Raw genomic sequence first — 20,101 nt, 5'->3', positions numbered from 1 at the left:
TCCCCATGTTAAGTGCGTTAGCAGGAGAAACACTGCCTTTCCTTAGTTCTTAAAGCTTCTGCTGTTTAGATAATGAAAGAAATTGTTAAGGAATCAGGACCCTTCCGTGTGTTGTGGTTGTATAGTAGTTTCATCTCTGTGTTTCTAGATCGATGACACTGACGCCATGGAAGATGTGCATTCCCTCCTTACTGATGTTCCCCCTCCTTCAGGTATGCAGCAAGCTTGTTTTGAGATAAAGCTGTGTTCTTGCTACAGTTTGTGAGAGGCCTTGCTTTCTTCGTTACTTAGTTATTCATTCATTTATTGCTTTTGAAATGGGATCTCATATATCTCAGGCTAGCATTGAACTCAGTATGTGGAGAAAAGTAATGAAAGTTTTGTTGGTTTGTTTGTTTGAGACAGGGTTTCTCTGTGTAGCCCTGGCTGTCCTGGAACGCAGAGATTTGCCTGCCTCTGCTTCTCCAGTGCTGGGATTAAAGGCATATGCCACCACCATCACCAGGTGTAATGGAAGTTTTATCTTTAAAGTTTATGGTTGAGAAACATCATTCCTAAAAACCAAAATCAGTAAAATATCACATTTTAATTATAATTTGTTTTGGCAGGTTTTTATAGTTGTAATACAGAAATTATGCCTGGCATAAATAATTGGACATCAGAAATACAGGTAAACCTTTTATCAGATTGACGCAAATACCATACACATTATGAGTAAGTTTCACTTAACACCTTTTCTTTTTGACCCTAATAGTAATTACATACACTATCCCTTTAAATTTCATTAGTTATTCATTATTTGCTAGGTTTATCAAGCATTGGACTTAGGAAAAGCTAACCAGCTGCCGTGCTCTTCTCTCTCCACGTCTAGATGTTCACCTCGGTGAGAGTGGTGCGGTTGAGTAGTCTCAATCTGACTAACCAGGCCCTCAATAAGAACTTCAATGGCCTCTGTGAGAACTTGCTCAAGGTAGGAGTCTCCCACTCAGAACCCACTTTAACTAGACCAGTCTCCTTTGTCCCTAGGACTGCAAGTAGCTGAGATGTGCTGTCTCTGTGAGCCTATTAGTCTCACCTGTGCCACACTTGCTCTTCTAAGAGACAGTATTATAAAAGAAGCTATTTAGTTTAGTAGCTTAACTTTCATAAAAATCTAGCATACATATAGAATGTTTTTGACAGCCTGAGTTGTTGACAAACTTTAATCCTTTGTTGGTGCTTGTTCTTTGTACAGAATGGTGGGTTTCATAAAGTTGTGTTAGTGCATTGTGGAGGTGTGACTGGGCTCCCATTGGTCCCCTTCCTTCCAAGGTAGTCCTGCCTCTGACTTCATGTCCTCTGTGTAAGCACTTGGACCTTACCAACAGCCAGTCACTGCACTGTACTCTCCAAAAGAGGGCCAGTGTTGCTTTCCTTTCTTGGTTTTCACCTTTCATGACGTAATGTCCCTGGACAGAAGTAACTCCATGAATTCATTAGCAGTGAAGAGTGACGTCACCATTCCTCTTTTTTATGCAGAGTTTGTACTTCAAGCTCCGGTCCATGACCCCTTGCTGCCTCTGTCATGTGAACTTTACAGTGTCTCTGCCTGAAGATGAGTTAATCCAGGTAATGAAGGTGCCGTTGATTGTAGCAGAGGCTTCTGGCCTTTGGTGATGAGTTTTAATTTAATGTTAAACGATGAGTGGCTTCACAGCGAGCTTTAACCCAGGCTATGTGAAGGTGTGTATCGCGTGTGTTGGGCCATGTGTGTCATTTTCTTTCTGCTGGTCATCTGCAGGGACTCAGGTGAGGGAAGTGTCTTTAGGTATCGGTCATTCAGAAAGGGTAGGGTTACGTAGACTTCTGGGTGCGAGTCTCGATAATCACGAAGGGTCAGCTGTTCAATTGATGCAGGTTATCCCAGGATGCTGAAAGAAGACTGTAAGAGATGTTGCCAGTGATTATTTTACTAGTCATGCTTGTTTCTGTAATTCTAGGTTACAGTCACAGCAGTCGCAATAACTTTTGATAAAAACCAGGCCTTACAGACCACAAAATCCCACGCTGAAAAGTCACTGCAGAGAGGTAAATTCTGATGTCTAGGAAGTCAGTTCGCATTTGTCTGTTAGGTTTTTAAGCCTAAGACTGGAGCAGGAGATGGCTGCTAAATAACTGGTGTGTGTTTGCCTTTTAAGCCTCTACAGATAATGAAGAACTGCTGCAGTTCCCGTTGGAGCTCTGCTCAGACTCACTGCCTTCGCATCCTTTCCCAGCAGCTAAAGGTTGGTGGCATAAGAAGCTAGTAGGCAGCATGGTCCTTCCTCTCTCTCTGCCTCCTCACTGGGGTCAGCCTGAGGAGTCTGTCCTTCATCCCAACACTGCGTGTTGTTCTTACTTTACTTTGTGTAAATGGTAAAGGACATTTCTCTTGTGTTCCATTCTTATGTCTCAATTCTACAAAAGTTTTACTTTTGAAGATTTTTACTTTCCCACTGTATATATTTACATATATTATATTTACTATTTTATCTGATACATTTTCTTCTAGTAGAGATTTTTAAGCATTTCTAGATTTCCATAGAATGTCCAGGGGGACACTCAGATTAGCCAGTGCATCCATCCTTTACACAGTCACTCTAATTGGAGGACGTTGTTTTTCATAAGAATCTGATAGTTTTTGAAATATAGGATAATCTCTCCTTAATGGAAAACCCTCTGGAGTTCTATAATCTACAGAAAAGTACAGGAGGGTTGCTTTTTTCATTTTCTTTTTTTGTTTTAGCATCATTTTTGTTTTTACTTCCCAAAACTGTTGTATTTAATCTTATGTTACCTATAATAATATAAATTAGAATGTAGTTTGCATTTTTCCTTAATTTTTAACTGAGAAATGATTCATTTGTTATTTAACATCAAGTTGGTTACTATAATTTCATTACACAATTGAAATTTTCCTATCTATGAATATTTCTATTGGATAACAAATTATGTATAAGATAGAAAAACTCTGTGTGTGTGTGTGTGTGTGTGTGTGTGTGTGTGTGTGTGTGTGTTTTCACTGAATCAGTACAAGGCCTGTCTGTCTGTATAGGGATATATGTTTATCTCATAGTCCATAGATATGAAGAGATAAGCCAAGATTCTGACCTGGTAACTTTGGTCATCTTTCTTGTGTCACACAACTTAGAATGTGTGCAGAAAATCTTACCATTCCTTGACTTCCTTAGAAGAATAAAGAGGAAACCCAGTTCAAAGATATCTGCGTTCAGATTGCGAATAAACAGTTTCTAGAGGAAAAAAAAATATTGTTAAGAATCCTCCCGAGGGAGGAAAAAAAAAAAAGAATGCTCCTGAGGAGCTGACGAAATAGCTCAGAGTTTAAGGGCCTTTGCTGCTCTGGCAGAGGTTTGGGTTTGGTTCCTAGCACATCCGTGGCAGCTCACAGCTGTCTGTAGTTAGTTCCAGGGGACCTGATGCCCTCTTCTGGCCTCTTTGGTTATCAGGCACACATACCCAGACATACATGTGGGCAGGACACTTGTACACATAAAATTAAAGTGTCTTCAAAAAAGTCTTTCCTGAGCTCCTTAGGTGCCCTCCCCCTTTTCAGGGATCATTTGTTTTTCTGAAATGAGAAACCACCCCTAAAACCTAGCCAGTAAAGGTTTAATATGTTGCTTTACAAAAATATTGGAGTTGGGATGCATACTAGGTGAATTTTAACCATGCTGTCATTGGATTCTGCAGAAGATTAGAAGGAAATTTATAAGTTTGCCTTAAGCATACTTAGATGGCTTCCAAAATGTTGCAGTCAGTTGCATCTACTACTTCTGTGGTCAATATTATGAAATGATATTTTGTGAACTAAAGAACAGTGCGAAGAAACTAAGGACAGACTGTCTTACATGTGTGCTGCTGGTGTGTTTAGGGCTGTTGTAGGCAGCATGGGAGGCCTGGGATGGAGGGAAAGTGGTGGGAAAGCCTGTGGGCATCCCTGTTCCTAGACAGCTGCGACAGTCGGCTTTGGCTTCTCATGTCTGAAATCTGAAAAGCTTTAGGCTTCCTTTTAGCCTTTAAGTTAAAAAATTCCTTGGTTTTCTTCTATGTTCTGTGATTGTTACATGTTTGTATTGTTAAAAAATAAAATGAAAAGGCTGAATTGATGCTTGAGTTCAGAGAGCTCCCATCATTCCCAGGGTTTCAGGAAGCTCGGTGAGTGAGAGCAGTGAGTCCGAGTCCTCTCCGACTTGTAGAGTCCTTCAGCGCAGCCTCAGGGTGGTGACAGCACTGCCCTTCTGTGTCCTACTTGAGAAAGGCTTTCCAGAGTTAGAAAACCATTGAGTCGGAGCACAGCACCTTCCCTGCCACCCTAAAATCAGAGCCATCCTGGCTACTACTGCATGTGAAAGTGTGCCTCCCAGGGCTCCATGCCGAAACTGCTTTTCTGGAACATGAAAGCCACCAGTGAGCACTTAAAGGTGTATCTGTGCCTTTCCCACATGGCTGTGTAAGTTCTTGTCTGTGCTGCGTGTGTACTGTCTTTACTCTCTCACCTGTTCGGGGGGACATGGGCCGAATATACCTTAGAGCGTTATTTCAAGATATCGTGGGCGACTGCGGGCGAAGTGGGCTGTGAAAAGGTCTGAAGACTAGCCCATTGCCTTATAGCACGAGTGGAGTGCGTGTGTGCTGTAACCAGGCAAAGTGCTGAGTAGAAACAGAGAGTGTGGGGAGTCTCTGCTTAGAGGTGTATAGGAGGCGGGAGAGGAAGGCAGCGGGTAGGGAGGAGTGCTCAGGGTCTAGCCTGCTCTCTGAGTGACCACGAGGATGTCCAGGGCAGCTGCTCACAGTGCACAGTAAGGGCAGGGTTTGTGTGGCTCTGCTGAGTTGGCTAGCTAAACTGGCAGAATTATTTCTTTTGAACAAGTCTATAACCGTTGACTTCTACTTGACATTCATGTTAAAAAAAAAGGAAAAAGAAAAAAAGAAATGATTTGTTATGTGTTAATTTCCTTTTATGTTAACAGGGAGAATAGACTGAAGAGCCAAGCATGTTTATTAACAGTTGCACTTTGTTTTTAAATTAACTTTCTATTTATTTTTTTTATCAACATCGGTAAATGTATGCACTGCTGTTGTTACTTGCATCTAATTCACTGTACAGAGTAGATCAGGGTCTGACTTGTCCATCCATGTTCAGTTTTCTTTTTCTTGATGTATTGTTTGGGGTGTCGGGGCTTCCTGACAAGTCTTAGGAGGAACATGCATGGTGTGGCATCGCCATGAGTGCTTTTTAGGGTGCTGTGCTGTAAGAAGCGGGGCAGGGCAAGCTTTCCACTACTTTCATAACGGTTGAGCCTCATTGATAGCCATGCTTCTGGCCATTTTCTGCAATTTTTTAAAAGAAATATATTTTAAAATGATACATATAGAAAAGAGGAAGAGATCAAATATAGTAGAATGTAGAATCTAAGTGAAGATATTCTGGGTAAAATTTTTTTAAATGAGATTTTTCTAATAGAATGCAGATGAACTCAATAATTTTGTGCTTTAATGTTTGTGGAAGGTTAATACTACTTGAAATTTTGAAGAAATAAATCTTGAAATATTAGTTACAGTAAGCCACAGGAGCCACAGACTCCTTCAAATAGATCTCAAATATGTTATAAACCTAATCTATTATTCAGTGATAGTTTCATGTAGATATTGATAGCTCACTACTATCAAACAGTCTAATAGGATAACATAGTTTTTATTGGCTCCCGCTTCCTGTCATCATGCAGCTCTGGGCTTGCTCAGCCCTTCTGCTCACTGGCAGGTGCAGCAGCCTGCCAGGGGGACTCTATTTAATGCACACTGACGACGGGAGCCAGCATGAAAATCTGTAAACATTACCTTTTATTTTTCCTACAAATGGAGAATGTTTATGAATTTGTAGCCATATATAGCAGCTCTTTATGCTACTACAAATGTCTTTGTATAGTAAGAGTCTCTTGCATCTCTGCTGTATCTGCTTTGTGCAAACTGTATAGTTTGATGTTACGATCAAAATGGTGACAGCAGTAAAAAGAATCTGTAGTCCTTACCTAGTTGGATGGCCAAAGCAGTGGCAGGTGAGAGATGCTGTTTGGGTAGAGAATGAGGAAAATGAAAACTAAGGAGAGAGAGGCAAACCAGGTGTGACCAGAACTTGGGAGGCTGAGGCAGGCCAGCCTGGGATGTTAGAGTGTGAATGAAGTGAAACTTAAACATAAGTACAAGAATCTATAGCCCTTCCAAGAGATGGGACAGAAGGCCGGGGCTTGGTCAGCGGAGAAGTGCTCCGACTGTCTTCAGGGCAGCATGAGGTCAGTGAGACGCAGAAGAGCAAAGCAAAGCAAAAGGCCGAGGCTGATAAGGAGAGAAGTCATGAGGCATAGTCTCAGGAAGAACTGATGCCCAGAAGTGGGTGCAGGAATATGACAGAAAACTAAGGAAGGTAGATTATCTTTAATTGAAGATGTATGTGACCCACATGGAAATTCATTGTATGCCATCAAATGTACACATAACTAGCATGTATACATGCCTTACTTTTGATTTTTTATTATAAGCTATTCATATTGAAGCTGCTGTTTCTATCTTTATACCTTAGTAGTTTACAACTCCTATGGAAATTTCTTTATCAATTCATCCACATCTAAACAGATTTATATCAATCTTTAACTTTATTATTAACTTAGTCATTAACCACGTTTTATAGATATAAGGTATATCTAATTATTCATAATATTGATAAAAATGTCTAAAAGACTGTAAAACTTAGCTGTGATCATAGTAACTTAAAACGTTGAGTGTTTAAATGGGAAAATAATAAAAATTGAAGACTCTGGGTTACTTTATCAGAGAATATTATTTGTAGGAATTTTTAAGACAGCAATTTTAAAAAAGATGTTCATTTTTAAAAATTTCAGAGCAAAGATGATTGATAAATTGTACTGATAGGAAGGGAAATGTCACAGGAGTTGATGATTTTTGTCACATCAGCCTCTGTCCACTATGTGGTGTTCACCAGAAAACAAGGTGACTTAGAAAGAATGAAGCTCTCTCCCTTAGAGTCTGGAGGCTGGGAAGACAGGCTCGCAGTGAGTGAGGCTCTGTCAACCTGGAAGGGCCTTCTTACTGCGTTGTCGTGTGGAAAGAAAGATCAAACTGACCCTTTACAGTGGTACCAGTTTCACTGGAGGATTGAGCCCTGTGGCCTATCCACCTTGTAATACTGTTTTCATGGCAGCAGGGTGTCAGCATGTACCTGAGAGGAGCTAAATGTGCAGGCCACAGCTACAGCTGGCTATTACACACTACTGAGGAGAATGTTCGAAGCATATGAAAGGAGGAAGGAGGAACCTCTGCCACTTGTGCTGCTGTTGTTTTGGTCATTAATAGACTAATTTCTGCTAGACCATTCTTAACTTCAGTTTGTTTTATCCTCCATCCTTGTGGACATGGGGCTTGCTAAGTGTTACTCGAGTAAACTAAGAGAGTAATAGTCTGTAACCTTATTTGCTTTGCCTGTTTGGATTTATTTCTTGGGGAGTGACAGCATTGTCACTTAATGGCACCTTTTGTTTTGTTCTTGGTTTGCTAACATGGTCTTGCAATGCGCTGTAGCCCTAGCTGGTCTGATACTTGCTGTGTAGCCCCTACTGGGCTTGGATTCTGCATAGTCCTCCTGACCCAGACACCTGGGATAGTAAGTGTACCCAGCATGCCTCATGTGGTGACTTTGTTAAGAATCAGAAGTAGGGCCAGCACGATGACTCAGTGAGTAAAGTCTAATGACCTGAGCTCCATCCCCAGCTCTCATATGATGGGAGAAGGAAGCTTGCTTTCTGCAGGCTGTCCCTTAACTACTCACATGGGTGCATGTACGGGCACACGTGTGTGCATGCACATATGTATTCTGAGGACTTTTGTGTCTAAGGTATGCAAATTGCACTGAAGTGCCAGGGTTCAGTTGTTGTCATTCAGCTTATGTTGACATCTCTGCAAGAGAAGAGCTGTGATCAGAGCAAGTGTGTCCGTGATTACTGTGCTCCTCCAAGTGCAGTAAATACCGTGATCACTGAAGAGTCTGTGATTCAAAACCTCCCTTTATAAATGCTCAGGGGGAGAGTAAGAGAGACTCACACAGTGTAAAAATCATGTGGTCTAAAATAAGGCTTTTTTTTTTTTTCTCCCTTCGTTTTCTTTCTCAAGAGCATGCACTCTTGCTAGCTTATTCTCTGTAGAAAAAGAGTAAAATGTTGCTTGTTTATGTTTTCTTGAGACAGGATCTTATAGCCCAGAGTGACCAGACTCACTGCATAACTGAGGATGCCTTTAAACTCTTGATCCCCCTTAAAAGTGTGCACTGCAGTGCTTGGCTCGTCATTGTGTTTGTTACAAACACAAAAATTTTCATACTGTTTGTACCACCTCTTTTTCGTGTGGCTCAGCTTAGGGTGCCACTAAATCAGACAATAATACTGAGTTATGGAAGAGAATTTCATTTTAGTGGTTTCTAAAATTGTTTTAGTTGTTTCTTCTTTATCATGGAAAAAAAGCTCATAGAATGCCTAATCCAAATTATACAGTCTCTGCCTTTCTTTTTTTTCTGTTGATTGGAGATCAAATCCCAGAACCTGTGCATGGTAGGCAGGCAGGCTATGAAGCTATAGTACCCTAACTCTTGAACTGTCCGTATGTTCCCAGCTGGTAGGTGTTTGCTATGACCCAGCTTAGCTGTATGTTCTATAGTGTATACTCAGAGTCTATCCTAACCAGCCATGGCTGCAGGGAACCCTGGAGACCTGTAAGCCTGGAGTAGGCTGGTTGTTTCTCAAGTATGCATTGAGTCCCTTGCTGTCCTGACTGTTAAGCCTCTGAATAAACATCAGGACCAGCTGGCTTCTTCCTGTATCTCCATCTCCTTCTGGGCTTGCTAAGTTCCCCAGTTGGCTGAATCAGGAAGACTGCTTGGCCTGTGGACATGATGGTCAGTGTTTGGACATGTATGCTGCATGGCTCCTTCCCAGTCATCTTGTGGCCTGCACCTAGCCGGCTTATTACTCAACTCCACATCAGAGGCCTGTCAACTACTGCATTCTCTGGTTAGCTACCAGATTTGGGGGCTATAGTCCGTTTAGGAGAATGTTCTGTCTGTCCAAATCATGTTTTGAGTAGTTAAATTTTATTAATTTGAAGTAGTACCAAGAGGCCAATACATTAGAGATGGAAAACATATTTACTTTGTTCTTAATGAGCTATTCTAGCATAGAGAGAGCATGAGGAGCAAAGGCAGCTTGGCTTTAGCAGTGCTGTCACGTTTTCAGTGTCTTGCATATGCACAGCAGAGACCTAAGGTGCCAGGAGAACCTGTCAAGTCTCCTAGGAAGAGCGTGACATTGTTTGGGATTCCTAGTCACCTCTCTGGAGATCTGTCACCTCTTAGTTTCACAGCAAAGTCTTGCTACCACCAGAGGGAGTTGTTGATAAAGTCAATGAAGAAGGTGGAGAGGAGGCAGCGAGGCAGGCAGTGGTGATGACTGTGGACCATGGGTGCTTACTTGGTGTGTGATTTTTCAAAGGACTAGCTCTCACCCCTCCCTAAAACATTGCCTTCCGTTCTTCCCCCCCCCCCCCCCCCCCGCCGCCCCCAGTCTTCCTTCTGTCCAGGCTTCTTACATTGTGCCACCATTCTATAGCATGCTACTGTTTGTAATTTCTCCAGAAACTCACTTCGTGTTATCCTAAGCAACCATCTTGCCAAGGTGTTTATTAATGGGGCTAGTTTTTTAATAAAGGAACTGCATTTTAAATCCTAATGCTTGTGTTTGGTTTGCTTTTATAACGAAGCCAGAAAGATATGCTTAGTCTATCTTCTGGCTTACTGAAGATCCTAACGAGCAGCAGAGAAGAGGTGCTGCTTGTCCGCATCCAAGCTAATGTTGTCCGTATTGTCTTATTAGAACACCTGGAGAGTGCGAGCTCTAACTCAGGTATCCCAGCTGCACAGAGAGGTGAGTCTGCCTAACTAAGCGCACGGTCACTGCAGGCGTAAAGCTGTAGCTCAACAGACGTACAGTCACAGTATAGGAGTGCACTGGACAGTGGACTGACCCCAGAGACGGCTCTGTTGTGTTTAGAATGTCTTAAGAATGCAAAAGTGCTTACTTTGCTATTACTATTTTTAAGTACTTGAAAGTTTTCTGAGTTTCTAAAGTTTTAGTTCTTTAACTTCTTATAAACAGTAGCAATGTTAAAGTCACTGTTGGCAGTAGAGGTGCTAGCTGCTCCCCTCCTCCTTGTCAGAAGCTTTGCTGCCAGAAACCAGACCTACGTGGAAGCAGAGCCTAAAAGACTGAGGCCCTCTGGTTTTCTTGCTGTTTTCAGAGCTGGGTCCTTGATGGTGGAGAGAAGATATTTTAGTAAGAGATAGGTCAGCTAGTGGGGTGGTGATTTCTTTCTTTTCTTTCTTTTTTGTTGTTGTTTTTTTCTTTTTGCTTTTCCCCTTTAAACATTTTTCCACACTTATATTTTAGTTTTAATTTTCAGCAAAAAGTAGGAAAGGGGGTTGCTCATAATGGGTTGATTATAAATTGGATTACAACTTGAAATCAAATAGAAGCAACTAAATTCCTACATGAGGAGAGTGGGGAACCAAGTCCTCTGCTCAGGAGCCGGCTGGCTGGGCTGGGCCCGAGACCATGCAGTCACGTGCCCAGCACTCCTCCAGCCGCTCCTGGCTTTGGACACATGGAAAGGTAAAGGGCGACTATCCACCAGCTCTCCTGTCTGATCTGAAAAGGTCACTGGTTCTCTAAGCTACAGTGAAGTGAAGTTACATCATCAGAGGAACATTATGGACAGTAAGACACGTCATCCATATTTTTTCTTTGTGTTTTCTTTTGTTTTCTGTCTGTGTTTTCAGCAGCGTCAGCTGATTACAGTTCCTTTGCAGACAGATGCAGCAGCTGGATAGAGCTCATTAAACTGAAAGCTCAGACCATAAGGCGCGGATCAATTAAGACAAGTAGGCGGACGTTTCTACCACATTCTGATGACCTGAGAAGCATATCCCTGATTTCCCAGTGGTGAAGGCTAGACCTCACTGCCTAGTAACAACATTGCCAGTCAGTCGTGTTTGAGTGTGAAAGCTGAAGATGCTTGGTGTGTGTGAAGTTATCACAGAGCCCTTTGGTGGCTCCTGTTAGCTGAAGAACTACCTTTTACATCTTACTGCTTGTCAAAGGACAGAGATGCACCTCACAGCCCTGTCTAGGAGGACCTGGCCAGCTTTCTTGTTGAAGAGACACTCTTTCAGGACCCAGTGAACTGCTGGCTGCATGGCTGTCAGCTTCCTACGCCCGAGGGACAGGGATCAAGTATGTCTACAGAGAAAGCAGACAGCTTATCTTCTTGCTAACCTCGAGGGAGATGTTTTTATAGCCTGTGTTTTGGCAGGTTTTGAGGAAACAATATTTGAATGAGTTTATATTTAAAGGAAAAGAACTACATTTTAGAGGAAAGAATGCAAGACATATATCAGAATTGTATTTTTAATCCTAAAGGTACTAAATTAATAAATACATGACCTTGGCTTCCTCCTGCGGAACCAGGGCTGATGGTGACTATGGCTGTTGTGAGGTTAGAAACACACTGATGTGTGGCTCTGCAGCTACTAAATAGGCGGTGGTAACTGCTTCGCTTGTTACTGCCCCAAAGGCCTTTAGACAGCCAAGACCGTGCGTCAAGGCTGAAGCCACATAGTTGTTTAATCAAAAAAGTATGGGAAAGAAACACAGGAACGCATCACACCTAGTGCTTTAGGCTGCCTAGAAGCCGACAGTGCTGGAGTTGTCTGAAAAGGCGGGAAATGTGCAGGGAGCAGAACAACTTCACCCTCTCCTCGGATGATTTGTTCCTACAGCAGCTACCTTACTGCTCTGGCGCTTTCCTCTCTCCACTGTGTAGCCGTCATTGTGTGTCTAGCCACACTGCATCAACATTTTCCTTTGCAGGAATGCCATTCTCCTTCCCAAAGAGCTCCATTCCAGCACCCCTCATGTCTCTCTCTAAGTTGCATGTGCTGCATGGTAATCTCTCTTCTTTCATGACATGGCTTAGCCTCACAGACAGCTGAGTGTTGTCACCACTTGTTTGGAAGCCTTAGGGGATGAGAGTCGCCGGTGTCTGTTCTTAATGTGCCCTTATCTTTCTCCAATTTTAGCTGTGACAGTTGAAAAAGCAAGTCCCATGGGTGATGGAAATTTCCGGAGTCGCGCTGTGCCACCTTGTGCAAGTTCCACAGTTGGGGTTGTTAAGATGACACCTCTTTCTTTCATTCCTGGAGCAAAGATAACTAAATATCTTGGCATCATTAACATGTTTTTTATTAGAGAAACTACTTCTCTCCGTGAGGTAACTTGATAAAACTTAACTGAAATGTTTTTTTTTTTTTTTAAGAATTAGTAATAAAACTGTTTTAAGTTATGTTTTCTTCTAAGCACAGACATTAATATTTTACTTGCCTATTTGTGACCTATTTGGTTAGATTTTTGTATTATACTTACCAACTTTTATACAGTAGCCCATTTTACAAGAGTTGTATCTGATTTAAGCCCACTTGTTTGTAGAAGTTCTAGATCTTTATTGTAAAGCAAGTAACTTTCTCCTATTTGATTCAAGAGTGAAAACCACCCTGGCAGGGCATGCTAAGTTTTCTAAATAGGTATATATATTTGAGATATATATTTAAATAGCAGTTTTTAAGGACCCACACGTAGGAATAGTGGATTTTTATAGTAGATGTGTAGCGCAAAGATAAATTTATTTTAGCTTTGTGGTTTTTCCCTCTGAAAAAAGAATGAGGCTGCCTGCTCCCACTCTAGACAGTGCCCAAAACCCTGTTTCTCCAGGTTTTTATTGCACACAGGGAATTGTTACATAGTGGCTGTAAGATTTTATGTGGTTGTGATTAAACTCAAAATCAGGGCCACTCTGTTGTGCCATTAGTGACATGAGAATTTCACTAAGAAGAAAGGAAATTCTGTTCTGTCTTATGAGTCAGGACTGCTGAACGAATTAGTATTAAGGACAAGGAAGCCTAAGTGACTGGCAAGTGGGGCGCTGTCCTTGTTGTACTGTCGTGGCAGTTTGTGTTGTGCGTATTTTATGGGGTGACCCAGCTGTGCTTTACTTTGTGTCACAGTAAGGGCTGTGTTCCTGGAGCAGCTGTCTCTGCCACACTTCCTTCCTCAGCATGGTGCCTACCTGGCACACAGCAAGCCCAATATGTCTTTATGTAAACAAATAAATATTGTCTGACAGGTTAATTAATTAGATTTTTAAGATAATCTATTTTAGGCTGGAGAGATGGCTCAGAGGTTAAGAGCCCTGGCTGCTTTTCCAAAGGTCCTGAGTTCAATTCCCAGGAACCACATGGTGGCATCTATAATGAGATCTGGTGTCCTCTTCTGGCATGTTGGCATACATGCAGGCAGAGTACTGTATATTTAATAAATAAATCTTTAAAAAAAGATAATTCATTTTAATTTTATTCTAATTATGCTTATGTGAAGGATAAACTATATAGCATCAGAACCTCTTAATAGAGAATTAGTCACTTAATTTTGATAAAATAGATTTGTTTTAAAATTGGTATGGCTTTTCTGTTTTCTAGTTGTTCCTACTAGTGTATGGGTATACTGTTTTGAACCTTTAGGTTGTATTCTGTTGTGAGATGGGTAGTGCTGTGTTGTCCAGGCTTGTCTTGAACCCTTAGTCTCCTAGATAGTGGGGTTCATGCAGAAGCCGCCAGCCACACTGGAGTCACATTTTCATTTCCTTACTCTTCGCTGCTGTTGAAGTTTTCCCCGCTGCTGGGTTGCTGCCTGGTTGGTCTTACTGCAGCAGAGACCTGCACTGCTAACTTGAGGCACTATTGCCTTGTCACACATGTATGAGAGCCTCATTATAGTCAGCTGTGTTCTCAGAACCAACCCTCCGCACACATTCTGCTCCAGTCTCTGGCTTCATAAGCAGAAGGCAACTGAAGGGTCGACAGAGCTGCACATCTGACTGGAGGCTGAAATAGCTTGATCTAATTCCAGAATTTCAACAGAGATAGTTTCACAAGATTTCTAGGTGGGGGATTGTCCTAGATTTTTAAAAAGATGCACTGGAGCTGGAGAGATGGGTCAGCAGTTAGAGCACTTGCTCCTCTTTTAAAGGATCCAGGCTCAATTTCCAGCACCTACATGGTGGCTCACAACCATCTGTAACTCAAATTCCAGGGAACCCACTGCCCTCTTCTGTCCTCTCTGGGCACCAGGCATGCAGGTGGTGCACAGACATATATACTTAAAAAAAAAAAAAAAAAAAAAAAAAGAGGTGCTTAAGAAAATAATTTAGTTCCTAACAGTAGACTTCAAGTTCCCTTAGCTCCAGTTTAATTCAGAAATTTTCTTTTTGATCATTTATAACCTCTAGTTGAGTTGAGAGGAATCTTAGGTTGAAAAGCATGTAAGCTACTGACTAACTTTTAATTTCTGTTTTGTTTGGTTTTGAATAGAAATAGTTCCTCACGCTGCTCCTTCCATTCCATAGCAATGTGTGTAGCGCTAAATTATGTATCAGCACACAATGTGTAAATCAGCTGCAGCAGGCACCACCTGTGAGCTACACATGCATAGGCCCAGCTGAGCCGAAGCTGGAAGTTCGTGAGTCTGGCCCTCTCTGCAAAATGGTGATGACGGCGATGCTAGTAGCAGCAGCAACTAGTGCTGTGGATTAGTAGCAGAGCACTTGCCAGGCAGCACCACATGTTTGTAAAACATACAACATGTATGATAATAGCTAGCCTTAGGCAAATTACAGTATATCGAGCTCTAATAAAAGTGTTTTAAAATCATTACTCAGATGTATATTTATTAAAAGTGTGTTTATTAATGCAAAAAACCCCACCCAAACCCTCTTCACCATGAGGAAAATTTAAATGATTATCTTTTACATTGAGATGGCAGAGACTGTGTACCATGTACTTTGACTTTTCTGTGTGTTCCTACCCTGTGTGTGATGCAGTGGTCTTGGACTTTATTTGCAGGAAGGAGGAGTCAGTGGTTTCCTTCACGCTTTCATTGCTGAAGTGTTTGCCATGGTGAGAGCACACGTCGCCGCCCTGGGAGGGAATGCTGTTGTCTCCTACATTATGAAGCAGTGTGTCTTCATGGAGAATCCAAGTAAAAACCAGGTGAGATGGCTAAACGTCCCTAATGGGAAGAAGTCTGGGAACGCCCCGCTGGCCTGTCCACTTGCATTCCCTCCCAAAAGAACTGCCTTCAGAACTCTGATTCTAGATTCTTAAAACATACTTTAGTGCCCTTATTAACATACAGACTTCATCACTCGGTTGCTGTTACGTATCTCACACGAGTAGTTGTCACCCTTAATTAAGTAAGCACTTCTGGAATTTCTGCACTACTTACTGTTTCTGCCTCTGTCTTGCTGAGCTTTTGAAATATGGATGTGACTGTGTCTCCTCTCTGAGGACAGCTGAGACTCTCTCTGTATACTGGGATGTCTCGTTTTACCTGCCTTGATGTGGGGAGCACGCAGTGGGAACAGACTGCCTATTAATTTCTAGTAAAACATTACTCTATTAATTAGGGATAGAATAAGTCTTAGTAGAATAAATTTTCAAATAGCATTCTTTTACTAATTTTAACTAAATAGCTCCAAAAAAAGTTAAAGGTTTCCTTTCAAATTAAATAATCACATAAGCAGCAAGGTACCCTGAAGGCAGTGCGCCCCACCTGCCCCACTTAGCGTACATCGCAGGTCATGTTTTTGTATGACACACATTAAGAAGTAGACAAAAGTACTTGTGCTTAGTGGCAGCAGGTCTCTGGCCCAGGCAGACACTCTGAGAACAGAGGGCAGACACAGCACTCAGGACGCTGCATGCAGATTTCATGGACGTGACAAGTGTACATGTGTTTCTATGTGCGGATAGACTTTGCTGCCAGCTACAAACTTTGGTAATTATAACTAAGGGCAAATTATTTGCATGTTCAGCACGTGTGCCTTTGAGGAGGGGTAAATTTATCTTCCCAGTGAGATTCTGTTGTAAATGTGTGAGAGTTAGAAGAAGAGAGTCAACTTAAACACAGCTTTAGCTTTATTTCAAAGCCATTGATTTGTTTCACCAGTTTCCTGCGGAAGGTAAACTTCTCAGTTCTTCTTGTGATTTACACATTTGTCTTAGTTTGTTCTACTGTATTAATAGATTTTTTTTTTTTTATAGCCTTGCTCTAAAACTAGAAGACAGTTTCTGGTACAGTGGGTGAAGCAGATTCCAGTGGGAATCTTGTCATGTGCCCTGAGGGGCCCTGATAGACAGCTGGGCACATGAGGCAGGCACCGCAGCGACCTCTGCTCTCCACAGAGCAGGCTAGAGTGTCTACAACCCTTCTGTGGGCCTGTGTGTTCTTCCCACCAAGGGACCCGTCCTGTCCTTGTTGCTTTTTATATCTTCAAAATGTGTATGTACATATATGTAGTCTTTTACATAAGGATGTTTTAAAGTATGTTTGGATGAACTGTACCTGATACAAACTTCAAAACTTTCATTAAAATATAAATACAGGAGGTAGAAGAGGCAGGCAGATCTCTGTGACTTTGAGGCCAGCCTGCTCCTCATAGTTCCAGGCCACCCAGAGGGACACACTGAGACCCTGTTTCAAAAACAAAACGAAACAAGTAAAGTAAATAGAAAAGTTTCTCCTTGGTCTGTGTTCCATCTAATTCGTTTCTCTACTTCATACGGCCAGAGTCATTGTGCCTTTCTTTGCTTGTGTGGTCTCATGTCACCTCTGTTCCAGAGAGTGCACCATAGCAGAGAGGATTGAGCTGCCCAGGAGCAGTTCACATTTCACACTGCTTGTGTACACAGGGCAGCCTGCTATGCACATGGTCTGTAGCTTGTTTTTTACTTAATTGTTCTTGGTGACTTTCTCCGTGAAGGCCAGAAGCTTGTCCTCATTGTCCCTGCAACACTCCGCACCCCGTGGCCTGGCCACTCAAGTCCTCAGCGCTCCCTGCTGATGGCAGAAGCTGCTTCTCGGGTGCAGACAGTGCTGTAAGGAGTAACGTGAACGTGAGGGGCTAACACAAGTGAGCATATCCAGAGAGCGGCCCCTCGTTTTTTGCAGTTTTCATACAGTGACAGAATTTGCCTCCATTGAGACTACTTTGCACATTCTAAGTATTCTCATTAATTTGTCACATTTACAACACTTAGCCATATTGATAGAATTTTCATTCTGTTTAGTATTTCAGGCATAACTTTTATATCTTCCCTTTTTCTTGATATTATTTATATTATTTTTTGTACTTTGCTTTTATAAACATGCTTCATTAAGAAGTCATGTCCAAGATTTTTCTCTAGGGCCGGAATCTCCGGCCGGATCACAGGCCAGAATGTGATCACAGAGCACATGCTCTTTCTGCTCTGAGACTGACAGACGCTCTGCTCCAGCGCATGTGTTCCATTGCCCGAGTAACACCAGCTCTCACGTCTTCCCCGGTGTGTGGAGGTCTGACTAGCAGACTTTGTCATGCAGCCCCAGGCTTTCTGGGTCTCTTCTCATCTTCTGCTGGGTTGACTTTATCCTCGTGATTGACTAGGCCTGTGCTGCATTTGGTTTTCTGCCGGAACCCTTGCATGGCAGGTGTATGATCACCTTGGCTGCATGCGTCTGAGCATCTCTCTGCTGTTTTCACAGGCACAGTGTCTCATAAATGTCAGTGGTGACGCGGTGGTTTTTGTTCGTGAGTCTGACTTAGAAGTTATATCGACTCAGCAGCCTGCTGTCAACTGCCAGCCATCATGCACTGGAGAGGTTACGACCTGAAGGCAGGAGCCCAGCCACATGGACTGCATCTGTCTCCATCGTCTGCCATCATCCTCTTAGACCAAAAGTCTCAGCGTGGGGTACATGAATGAGGAGCAGAGGATAGCGTTGGTTTGGTTATGTGGACATCTTGGAGACTTGAGAATTTCTCATCTTGACATTTCATTTGTCCAGTCTATGCAGACAGGCCCCATGGATTCTACCATCTTTACTTATGGGAATTATTTGTAATTTATGTTGATTTTAATAAAATTATAATTAAAAGTGAAATGCAAAGATTGTCAAGAGACTAGGATAGGTACCTTTTGTAACTTAGCAAACTGAGCACGGGTCCAGATTGCTAATGAGTTCATAGTTGATTTGGAAATGGACGAAACTACTGTGTATTTTCAGAAATGTTACTATGTGGATTTCTCAGTGTCTTTTACTCGAAATGAGGAGTTGGTTAGCTGGACAGGTGATGTGCTTCAGCCATCTTTGAACAGAAATTTTTACAGTTGGAGTTGCCCGATTGCTCTAAGGCACTTCCCGGTGAGGTGCTCACATCCAGGAGTGTTGGATGCCTCACGACTGGCTGTGGCTCCATATTTAATTGTCTAGAAGAAGCTTGGCTTCAACTGGGGAGAGATGGCTGTGAAATGTATCTAAGTAGTGGAAATACAGTTGACCCAGGGAGAACAGGAGTATTTTCTAATAATACTCTATTGCATTTGTACTAATTTAGGGATTGGTGAGGTACACTGTTTGGTATAGACCATGAGAAGGAGACGGCTATGCTGTGACATGTTGAATGTGTGTGTTAAGTCTAACCTATGCCAAGTACCCACTGCTAATGAAATATCAGATTCTTCTTTTGCCCAGTTAAATGTCCTTATAAAATTTAGGATTTTATTCTTTGAGAACAAATCACTCTAAAGATGAAAACTCATTGTTACACAGGTGTCAATATTTTTCTGTATTTTTGTTTATAATTTTATTTTTTAAATAAAAGTTTATAAACAGAATACTCCTAGCTCTTTGCCTCTTTGATGTGATACATGCTTCTGAGTCCTTCCCAGCTCTTGCCTCCACTCACTCCTGAAGTCATTAAGGGCTGCTGAGCACCCTGATTTTCATTATGTACCAGCAGCTGCTACTGAAATGCCCTTAGATTCCAGGGCATAGTTGTGTGAGCAAACGTGTTATGAGGTGCCTTGCCACTCTGGGACAGCCAGTCTGATAAACAGGGTGGCTTAGCTGAAGGAGCTTTCTTGTGCATATCTTTGCCCCTTTCACGCAGTTCAGCTCTGGTGACTGTGCTGCCACTGTGATTGTCTCAGATCATTATCACCACACAGGACAGCACTATCCCCAGCAGCAGCTGCCACATTTTAACCTCTTTCCTTTCAGGTCTTTGCTGGCCCTAACCTTTCTATGCTGTGACCTTCATTCTGAGCATTTTGTATAAATGGAGTCATAATATGCTTCTAGGTCCAGATCTGTCATCTGTGTCACTCGGGACATTGAAGGTGTGCTGATAAGAGCGGAGTCACCATCCTCACAGTAACTAAAGCCTCCTTTGCCTTTAACTGATCTCCGTATCTGCAGTCCATGGAGACAATTGCCTTTCATTTCCAGGTGGGGATGTTGGGCGGGGACAACACTCTGCCTTTTACTGAGGAAAACCTAATTTTGTGGTGCAGACTGTGAACTTTCACATCAGCAAAACTGCTCCCATGCAGGCACAGTTGGGTCTCAACAGGTTTGGGCTGCTCCTGTGAGGCATGGCAGCTGTGAGGGAGCTGGAGTAGGTATGTATTAGGTGACAAAGGCCAACTGTGGTTCCCCTCTGCGCCCTAACTACTGCATCTTGTCCTCAGCCCCTGACAGACCACCAGGTGTGCCAGGTTCCCATGTGGCCCATTGTAAAGTAACCCTGGACATGGCCAGGGCTTCCAGAATGATCGGCGAGGGAGGGAGGGAGCGGCTGGTGGACGTAGGTAAAGAAGAACCTTTGGGGACTTCAGCAGGTGAGCTCTCTCCTGTTCACTTGCATGTCCTTGCCGTGGTGCTGTGCCCACTGGGTCAGTGCCTTCCAGGGTGTCTTCCTTCTCCCAGCTGGTCTGTCAGACGCTGGGCTCTGCTGGAAAAGCGGAGACAGGGATGAGGCAGCTTTATGCTCCACCCTCTCTAGCCTCAGAAGTTCC

General features: G+C 42.6%; 1 protein-coding gene across 21 annotated transcripts in view; it reads left to right on the top strand.

Moving 5' to 3' along the window:
- C2cd5 (C2 calcium dependent domain containing 5) overlaps window positions 1–18,386 on the top strand; it is an 83,483-nt gene extending 65,097 nt beyond the window's left edge. For 5 of the 21 annotated variants that reach the window (XM_051155548.1, XM_051155556.1, XM_051155555.1 and 2 more), the window contains 11 exons: window positions 149–212; window positions 609–670; window positions 872–970; window positions 1,519–1,608; window positions 1,980–2,067; window positions 2,178–2,264; window positions 9,972–10,022; window positions 10,934–11,035; window positions 12,233–12,423; window positions 15,107–15,253; window positions 17,787–18,384. In XM_051155548.1, coding sequence (XP_051011505.1) covers window positions 149–212; window positions 609–670; window positions 872–970; window positions 1,519–1,608; window positions 1,980–2,067; window positions 2,178–2,264; window positions 9,972–10,022; window positions 10,934–11,035; window positions 12,233–12,423; window positions 15,107–15,253; window positions 17,787–17,915 — 1,110 coding nt within the window. In that variant the 3' untranslated portion in view covers window positions 17,916–18,384. Of the gene's footprint in view, window positions 1–148; window positions 213–608; window positions 671–871; window positions 971–1,518; window positions 1,609–1,979; window positions 2,068–2,177; window positions 2,265–9,971; window positions 10,023–10,933; window positions 11,036–12,232; window positions 12,424–15,106; window positions 15,254–17,786 lie in introns of all 21 variants that reach the window. The other 16 variants (XM_051155554.1, XM_051155552.1, XM_051155560.1 and 13 more) reach the window with 9 other exon arrangements.
- Window positions 18,387–20,101: the final 1,715 nt, after the last annotated feature.

Source organism: Acomys russatus, chromosome 13 (assembly GCF_903995435.1).
Source record: "Acomys russatus chromosome 13, mAcoRus1.1, whole genome shotgun sequence".
NCBI classification, from domain to species: Eukaryota; Metazoa; Chordata; class Mammalia; order Rodentia; family Muridae; genus Acomys; species Acomys russatus.
The sequence above is the reverse complement of the archived record's forward strand: the minus strand, read 5'-3'. Positions and strand labels throughout refer to the sequence as shown.